The 10,169-nt window shown below is 39.0% G+C and overlaps 1 protein-coding gene and 1 pseudogene across 1 annotated transcript; one reads left to right on the plus strand and one right to left on the minus strand.

The window, feature by feature from the left end:
* Positions 1-1,483: 1,483 nt before the first annotated feature.
* Positions 1,484-2,437, plus strand: LOC119537877 (olfactory receptor 52M1). Its single transcript, XM_037840474.1, has one exon. It carries the CDS (start codon positions 1,484-1,486, stop codon positions 2,435-2,437), a length of 954 nt encoding a protein of 317 aa, XP_037696402.1.
* A 6,543-nt stretch (positions 2,438-8,980) lies between these two features.
* LOC119537880 lies at positions 8,981-9,879 on the minus strand (annotated as a pseudogene).
* Positions 9,880-10,169: the final 290 nt, after the last annotated feature.

Raw genomic sequence — 10,169 nt, forward strand, 5'->3', positions numbered from 1 at the left:
CAGGCTGCTGGGTTGGAGTTTGGTAGTGTCAGGTATTTACTTCTAGCTATTCCAATACATTAAAGCCTAAGAGGTGTTATCTATATAGTGCATAAGAATGTCCACCAGAGTGACCTCTCGACTTCATTTGGAATCTCTCAGCCACTGAAACCATTTTGTCTCATTTTGCATCCCCCTTTTGGTCAAGAAGATACTCTCAGTCCCACGATGCCGGGTCTACATTCATCCCCGGGAGTCATACTCTGCATTGCCAGGGAGATTTACACCCCTGGGAGTTGGGTCCCACGTAGGGGGGAGGGCAGCGAGTTCACCTGTCGAGATTAAGCCACAGGTGATTTTTAAAAAAATTTGTGGAATGAGGTTGTATTTAGATAAGGGGATAAAGTAATTTGCATATATTCCTACTGCCAGGATCTGAAACCAGATACAGAAAATTCCAGAGCCTAGACCTTAGACTACTTGTACTATATTCAGCCTAAATAGGCTTAATATTTAGAAGACAATGCTGCTTATGTACTCCTATCTTCCTTTACATTCTCCAGTGTACACAGGCAACACATGCTAGCATGGTTCTTTAGACCCTAAAGAACAAAACAACAAAAACCTGTTTCCATGTCTTTTTTTTTGAATGTGCATCTCTCCCTTCTAGTCAATCACTCTGGACCTTGAGTGAGCAAGGACATTTATTCTTTGGCCAAATGTTCATCTCCTAGGCTTCATATCACTCTGCATTGAATGTATCTTCTCTCCTGGGAATACTCCTCTCTGGCTTCTAGAATCTCACCCTCATATTCAGCCTCAAGGAGGGGAGAAAGCCTTTACGAGGCCCTGCCTTTGGACATCAGACACACAAACTGAACTCCAGTCATCAGCTTTTGCCTTTCAGTAGTCACTTTAATTCTACCCTCCAGAAGTTCCATCTTCTTCACCAGCGCACTTCTCTGCCTTGTGTTTTTAGCCTGCAGTTTAAACATTACTTCATCTCATCCAAAAGCTAAGGCTGGCTGAAGCTTAAGCCTTGATTTACCACAGAGTACATGTAACCCCCAGGAATTGTTCTGTCTTTGTATCTCTCAGGTCCAATAGGTCTCCTCTTCTTTCATGGACCCTCATTCAGTAAAACCTTCCAATATGATGATCCTGAGAGCACCTCGTAGTGTACGTATAGAGATAACTTAGCACATACATATCTGTCTGCCTCTGTTTAGTTCAATGATGCAAGAACATTACTCCTTGAAGGTCATGCTGCAAAGAAGATACTAATACATTCATTCAACTATTCCAGCTTATGCTTGGTAAAATTGTGGGCATTACAAAATAGTAATAACATGGCAGTTTCTGCCATAAAAATAAGATGCCATGCAAAGACCTCTTATTTGTTCAGTGATCCTATTACCTAAGAGTAAAATATTCTTATCTTTTATTTCAGATAAGCTCTGCTTTATATTTTTGGACATAAGTGAATGTTCATTTATACATAGCCATGTTCAATTTCCATAATATCTGCTTGGTACCCAGCTCCTTCTGGCTCACTGGCATCCCAGGGCTGGAGTCCCTGCACATCTGGGTCTCCATCCCCTTTGGTTCCATGTACCTGATGGCTGTGATGGGGAATGTGACCATCCTGGCCATGATAAGGGTGGAGCGCAGCCTGCACCAGCCCATGTACTTCTTCCTGTGCATGTTGGCTGTCATTGACTTGATCCTGTCAACCTCCACCATGCCAAAACTGCTGGGAATCTTCTGGTTTGGTGCTGGCGAGATTGGCCTGGATGCCTGCTTGGCCCAGATGTTCCTCATCCACTGCTTTGCCACTGTTGAATCAGGCATCTTCCTTGCCATGGCTTTTGATCGCTATGTGGCCATCTGTGACCCACTGCGCCACACATCAGTGCTCACCCATGCAGTGGTGGGTCGTTTGGGGCTTGCTGCCCTCCTCCGGGGCATAATCTACATTGGACCTTTGCCTCTGATGATTCGCCTGCGGCTGCCTCTCTACAAAGCCCATGTAATCTCCCACTCCTACTGTGAGCATATGGCTGTGGTCACCTTGGCATGCGGCGACAGCAGAGTCAACAATGTCTATGGGTTGAGCATTGGCTTTCTGGTGCTGATCCTGGACTCATCGGCTATTGCTGCCTCCTATGTGCTGATTTTCAGGGCTGTGATGGGACTGGCCACTCCAGAGGCCAGGCTTAAAACCTTGGGTACATGCAGTTCTCACATCTGTGCCATCCTGATCTTCTATGTTCCCATTGCTGTTTCTTCTCTCATTCACCGATTTGGTCACCATGTACCTCCTCCAGTACACACCTTGCTGGCCACCTTCTATCTCCTCATTCCTCCAATCCTCAACCCCATTGTTTATGCTGTCCGTACCAAACAGATCCGAGAAAGGCTTCTCCAAATCTTCAAGATAGAGGCTAAAGGCAGATGACTACTACTTCTTCTTCCTCCCAAACATGAACATGGAGACGAAGGTGTTTAAATATGGTGGGCTGCTTCCCCAGTGGAGAACGTTAAGCAATCTCAGATATTAGGCCCTGTGGTCTCAATTTTATACCTCCAAAGGAATGCTAAGAAGAGTACACAACTCTAAATCAAAGGGTGGAAGATATCTAGTTTTTTAATATAAGTTTTATATCTAATCCTTTTCGGTAAAGGATATTTGAGCTGCAAGGAAGGTAAATCAAGAATAATGACAACATCAGTAATACAAATAGCAGGTAATGTTTGAGTATATCTGTCTATCTACCTATCTAGATATAGTCATGTGAGTCTTAAAAACATCCTGCCATCCTGTGAGATGGGTATTATTGTCCACATTTTCCATGTGAGGAAATCTGGTAGAACACCCTTGTTTTATAAGTGCCAAAAAAGTTACTTAAGCTGCCTAGCTCAAATGTTTTGTTCGGAGTTTAATACATCAGGGTTATATACTAATACTTGCTACTGAGAGTCTGTTTTCTATGCCTACTTTAATGAGCAAGTCCTAAAAACTGGTGAGTTTCATCAAAATGACCCTGGCTACAACAAAACCTCTTTTCAAATTAAGCCCCTAGCAGTTGGGATGCAACCCAAACTACTTGTACAATAAAACATCTAGTTTTCATCTAGAAAAGGACTAATCTATCTACCCCACAAGTATGAGGATACCAGTAAAGTAAAAGAAGACAGCCTGCAGGAAATACTAACAGCTTGAAGGGAAATGTATCATTCAGTTGATGATGTCCCAGCACTGCCCTTGTATTTTCCCTGCACGCCTGCTCCCATCCAGTGGCCTGAAGCATGTGAGGGCTCCATGGAAAGGAAAACCTTCCCTTCCCACAGGAACTCTCCCTGAACCCTGATCCATCTGTAGGATCCCTGCTCATGACGTGCTGTGTTCTTAAAATGGATCAGCTCAAAATGAGGTAAAGTTACAAATTCTAGAATTTGTGGAAATTAACATTGACATTACTTCCAGATGAAAAAATTAGCTCAACATCTAGAAAATGGTTTACATAAAGCACTTAGCTACTGATGATTGAAAGCCAATGGTGTAATTCCAACAACCGTACACTATTAGGTAGCAAGGACTATCAGCATTTTGTAGATGAGGAAACAGAGATTCCCAGAAGTGAAAAGAGAACTGCCCAGAGTCACTCAGCTTGAGAGTTAAATTCGGAAATTAAACTCACTTCAAAAAAAATTAACTTTTAAGCTCCTAACCCTTCCCTGATCTTGATTTTCTCAGTTGTGAAAGAGGACTAAAAGGCCTCTCCCCCACATTCTGAGGTCTTAATTGTTTTGCATTTAAAGTAACCAATTCAGAAGACTTTAGCTGTACCATTGTTCTCAAAACTGGGAGCTCACAGATCAACAAAGCAAGCTCCTAGTGGTATTCCCTTCTCAGAGGAATGACAAAGAGCAATGCTAGATTCAAGCCAAGCCTGATTGCAAACTGCATTCTCATTCCCAGAGCTCACCATTGAATAGGGAATTAATCTAGGAACCAAGGTTTACAGGGACCTTTCAGCTATTAGGATTTTTCTCTTATGTAAACTAAACAGCAGAAAGATATAAAGTATACCAGGCTTCAGGTACACAATGAGCTGTATCATTTGGGCATGATATATTTAAAAAAAAGTCAAGTACAGAGGAAAAAGCACCACATTGACAAGAAAAAGTGACTTCCAGTTTTGCTTTGGCTAGTCCTATTTATGGAAATTGCCACACTATTGGAGAGTTATTGGGATATCTGGAATGTGTGATCATTAGGGCCCCTATTATATTTATATTTCCTCTTCACATGAGTGCCAACTCCTGTCTCATCACTCCATGATGATTTTTAGGTTTCCTTAACTTTATGTGAGTTTGGAAGAATCAAATGTTCTTCTATGAATGGGAAAACAACCATAAGCAAATTCCTCTCTTTTACCCACCCCAGCCATGGTTGGGGACCAGGGAAAGATGTTTAATGTCAGTGCCAAGTATATGACCACCAGCTCCCAGGACCCTCTCCGTGAAGAAGTGAGAAAAAGGGAAAGACCCAAGGATTCAGAATTACCTCTAAAATGTTTTTAAAATACTGTCTAACCATCAGGTTAAAATTCTGGGAGACAGAAAGCTTGCTATTCTCCTTCAGCATGGACATTTAGATTTTCTGAGGGAGAGGATGCTGGGATAAGATATAGAATAGGACACAGGTGATGACAGTATTCCTCTGGGATTCAGGCCAGCGGATGAATGAATCTGGTTTTCATTCTCAAAAGACTATACAGTCTATGTAAGAATGGTCATGGAATGTCATATTCCCCAGGGGCTGGAAAACAAAAGCAGTTTATGGCCACCCTCCACGTCAACCTCTACCTCAACCATGACCCTGGCAGGTACAGGGTCTGCTGAGAATTAAAGGCACTGTAACAATTTACACTGGTGGGGAGCTGTGGGCTGACAAGCTCCAACCCCTGGGCAGAATAGGAAAAGCACATAATCAAGGTTTCACAGGAAAGACTGGCACCCTGCAGGGTGTCCTCCCTAGGGAACCCTGATACTGACTACACCATCTTCCTGCATCTTGGAACTGTATTGTCTGGGAAAATCTGACTGGATGGGGTAGATCCAATCTGGGGAGACCCTACACACACACACACACACAAACACACACACACACACACACACACACAAAACATATAGGGAGGGCAAGAACGAGAAACACAAAAGGTGGGAAATTCTGACAATTAAACAGAAGCTATGCTACAGGTCTAGAATAAGTTGAACTGAACATCAAAGACCAATAGAGAACAAAGAAACCAAATACAAAACCCTACATAAAAGAGAAAATGAACTCCAGAATAAACTAGTAAAGGAAATCAGATGTCTAGACACCAAAAAAAAAAATTATGACTCACACCAGGAAGCACAAAAATATGGCAGATAGGAAAAGACAAGAGAGAGAGATTTGGAGAAGAGTGTAGAAATGGAGGATATCAGTAAGGGTAAAAAGATAGAAAAAAAATGAGACATGACATAATAAAAGTCAAAAGAAAAGAATGGTAGAAGAAAGTATTGCCTTGACAGTAAAACATTGTTAATGGATTAAACTCCCCAATCAAAAGACACAGACTGGCAGAATGGATTTAAAAACAGAACCCATCTATATGCTGTCTACAAGAGTCTCACTTTAGATACATAAACAAAAATAGGTTGAAAGTGAAAGACTGGAAAAAGATACTTCATACAAACAACCAGATAAGAACAGGGATAGCTATACAAATATCAGACAAATTAAATTCAAATGTAAAACAATTCAATTTTCAAATGGTAATGTATCCATTTATTATTATTTTGTAAACCTGTTCCTTTTACCTTTAGTAAAAACATATAGAACGAAAAAGTCTTGTTTTGATTGCTCTTTACTTTAAAACTGCTGTCTACCCAATACTCTTATTTGATTGGGAGACTACTTGAAGCCCAAGCTTACTGAATTGCAAACAGATAAGGTTTAGACCTTTCTAAAGGTGATAACAAGGTTGAGGTGTAAAGAAATGAAGCCATGACAGAGGTGTGAAAAAGAGTGTAGAAATGAAGATTATCAGAAGGGTTAAAAGAGAGACAAAAATAAGATATGACATTCAAAAGCCAAAGGATTTTATTACTGCCTTTACAGTAATAAAATTGAAAGCTAATGGAGTAAACTCCCCAAAAGACAACTATTGGCACAATGGATTAAGAAATATATATGGTCTATATATATGCTGTCTCCAAGAGACTCACCTTAGAAACAAGGACAAAAATAGGTTGAAAGTGAAAGGCCAGAAAAAGATATTCCATGCAAACAGTAACCAAATGAGCTGGGGCAGCTTTACTAGTATCAGACAAAATAGACTTGAAATGCAAAACTGTTATAAGAGACAAAGTACATTTTATATTAATAAAAGGGGCAATGAACCAAAAAGAAATAACAATCATAAATATTTATGCACATAATCAGGCTGTCCCAAAACACGTGAAGCAAACACTGGCAACATTAAAGAAAGAAATCAACATCTCTACAATAATAGTTGGGAGACTTCAATATACTACTCTTGTCAATAGGTAGAACTACTAGACAAAGAATCAATAAGGAAACAGAGAATTTGACTTATGTGATAAATTAATTAGATGTAAAAACACAAACAGAACATTGCACCCAAAAACAGAAGGTTTTACATTCTTCTCAAGTGCCCAAGGATCATTTTCCAGGATAGATCACATGTTGGGTCAAAAAACAAATCTCAATAAATTAAAAGATTGAAATTATATGAAACACTTTCTCTGATCATAATCAAATGAAGCTGGAAATCAGTAAAAGACAAAAAACTGGAAAATTCACAAATACATGGAAGTGAAACAACATACTCTTAAACAATCAATGGGTCAAAGAAGAAATTGCAAAAGTAATCAGTAAATATCTTGAGATGAATGAAAACAAAACACAATGTATCAAAACTTATGGGCACAGTGAAGGCAATGCTGAGAGGGAATTTTACAGCCCTATACACCTATATTAAAAAAGAAGAGCTAAATTCAAAGACCTAACTGCACACTGGAAGTTTTCCCTCTAAAATCTGGAAGAAGGAAAGGATGCCTACTGTCACCATTGTTATTCAACATTGTGCTAGTAGTGATAGCTAGAGTAGTTAGGTAAGAAAAAGAAATTAAAGGCATCCGCAATAGAAAGGAAAAAATAAAACTTTCACTAGTTACAGATGATAAGATCCTATATTTAGAAAGCCACCAAAAAGCAACAACAAAGCTACTAGAGCTAATAAATGAGTTCAAAAGTGGCAGGATACAAGATCAACACCCCAAAATCAACAGTATTTCCATACACTAGTAATGAGCAATCTGAGGAAGAAGTCAAGAAAAAAATTCCATTTACAAAGGCAACTAAAAACATCAAATATCTAGGAAAAAAGTAACCAAATACTTATAGTACCTGAACACAGAAAACTACCCAAAAATGCTAAAATAAATAAAAGAAGACCTAAAGAAATGTAAAGACTTTCCATGATCATGAATTGTAAGACTAAATATCATTAAGATGTCAATTTCTCCCAAATCAATTTACAGATTCAACACAATCCCAATAAAAATGCTAAGAGTCTACATCACAAAAATGGAAAAGCCAATCATCAAATTTATTTTAAAGGGTAAGGTTCCCCAAATACATGAAAACATCTTGGAAAAGGAATACATAATTGAAGGAATCACACTTCCTGACTTTAAAGCATATTACAAAGCTACAGAGGTCAAAACAGCCTGGTACTGGCATAAAGATATTCTGATCAATGAAATAAAACTGAGAGTTCAGAAATAGATCCTCACATCTGTGGCCTATTGATATTTGACAAGGCTGCCAAGTCCACCCAACTGGGGCAGAATGGTCTCTGCAACACATGGTCTCTGCAACAAATTGTGCTGTGAGAACTGGATATCCATATCCACAATAATGAATGCAGATCCCTACCTTACACCTTATACAAAAATTAACTCAAAATGGATGAAACATCTAAATATAAGAACCAGGACCACAGAACTCTTAAGAAAAATGTGAGGAAACATCTTCAAAATCTTTTAGTAGGCAATGGTTTCTTAGACTTTACACTCAAAACACAAGCAATGAAAGAAAAAAAAGTGATAAATGGGACCCCCTCAAAATTAAAATGTTTTCTTTTTTAAAGGGTTTTGTCAAGAATATGAAAAGGCAGCCCACTCAATGGGAGAAAATATTACTATCAGCAATTTAAAGATCTTTGTGACCTTCACAAGTGAATTTCATTCAGACATTGTAGGTGAAAGTCAAAGTGGTCAGAGATTAATAGAAAAAATGAGGAGAAACATTCAAGCCTGTAAGATGACAAATCATTAAAGGTGCTTCACTCTAACATGGAGTAGAGAAATTAAGCTGTAGCTGTAGGTGAATGTGGATTCAAGTGCTATTTTTTTAATTTGTTTTTGTTTTACTATGAAACGGATGGGAATGATCCTGTAAAAAATAAAAAGCTGAAGATACAGAGGTCATGGGGAGAATAGATGGAGAAATGTCATAAACTTCATGAAAGGAATAGAACAAGTAGAACCCTTCAAAGCATTAAACACACAAGAAAAGAAAACTAGTTCAGCAATTATCCAGAAAATGCCACAGCTTCCAGTTCTGCTCATTAAAACCTCCAATCTAGGGTTAAAGTTAGACTTAGATTGGTGAACCATTCATGTTCTTGAGTCTATTGATGTGAAAGCAAATTAAGCCCCCAAAGACACTGGTATCTAATGACTTATTAAGGATTTGGAAGAAACATACACCAAAAATCTCTCCAATGCAATTGCTCTAGAGACACCAACACATGCACTCTTTTGACTAGTATCTCACCTTTGCCATAAATTGATGCTAAAGTTCACCTCATACATAGACAGAATTGCTGAGAAAACAAAATGTCAGCTTCCAACCTCCAGGTTATTTCTGCCTTGTAAACAACACATGAACCATCTAATTCCAAATCTGCTTGGTCTTGATACCATATATGGTAGGATTTAACATAGGGGGAGCCAGAATGCAGACACTGGCTATCAGGACATGGATATGAGGTAAGATGTGGTGCCCAAACCACTAATTAAGAGTTGTAAAGATTCCTGGCCCATAAAAGAAGATAATGATACACAAGTGTTGAGAGTTTTGTGGTGGGCATCATGGGAATGGAATCAAAAGAGAACACAATCAGTCATAAGAAATAAAAATTACCACAATATCTAAGACACCATACCAGATGGTTACTTGGATGTCATCACAGGAAACATGCGGAAAGACAACGTGTTTGCAACCAGTGTTCATGAGGATGAGATCTGTGCAGAAAATAAATCTTTTCAAAAGAAATATTATAGGGAAAGTTATACCAAAACTTCTCAGAAAGATTGTCACTACAATCTTCCCAACCAGAGCATGTGTAGGAATAGCGGTGTGTCTCAGTGGGTAGCATATTGCAATGCAGCAGTCAAACACCATCACCAGCAAAATCCCTGCCTCATAGATGAAGGTGGAATTGATGAAGAGCTGAGTATGGAGCAATCCAGGAAAATCTCCCCAGCATGAAACTAGAAGAAAGCCAAGGCCTGAAGTACCATGGACATTGATAGGACAATGTCTGCTCCTGCCAGCATGCAGAGGAAGAGGTACATGGGTGCATAGATGCTGCCCTTTATGAGGATAATTAAGATGAGCAGGCTGTTCCCAAAAAGGGCAATGACATAGGAAGTGAAGAAGGGGATGGAAATCTACATGTGCTAGTCCTCTAGGCCAAGGAGGCCTGGCAAGCAGAAGACAGTATGGCTGACCCCAGTGTGGTTTAAAGGAGTCATGCCTGGGGCAAATGACCTGGGACTTCATGTGCTATTCACAGAAATGGAGGAAATGTTATGTTAAACACAAAGATTTTCCTTGCTGTCAGCAGAAGATTTTGGCACCTATTGACTATATTCCATTCTGAAGATGCCAGAAACTATGATATATAAACATGAATCAGACATGGTTTGTTTTCTGAAGATTTTAATCTAATAAAAAATAAACATTTACACAACTAACTAAATAAAATGCTTACATTAAATTAGTGAAACAAGCATATTTTAATATGGAAACAAAATACAAGGAA

The sequence above is a fragment of the Choloepus didactylus genome, chromosome 6 (genome assembly GCF_015220235.1).
Source record: "Choloepus didactylus isolate mChoDid1 chromosome 6, mChoDid1.pri, whole genome shotgun sequence".
In the NCBI taxonomy this organism is placed as follows: domain Eukaryota; kingdom Metazoa; phylum Chordata; class Mammalia; order Pilosa; family Megalonychidae; genus Choloepus; species Choloepus didactylus.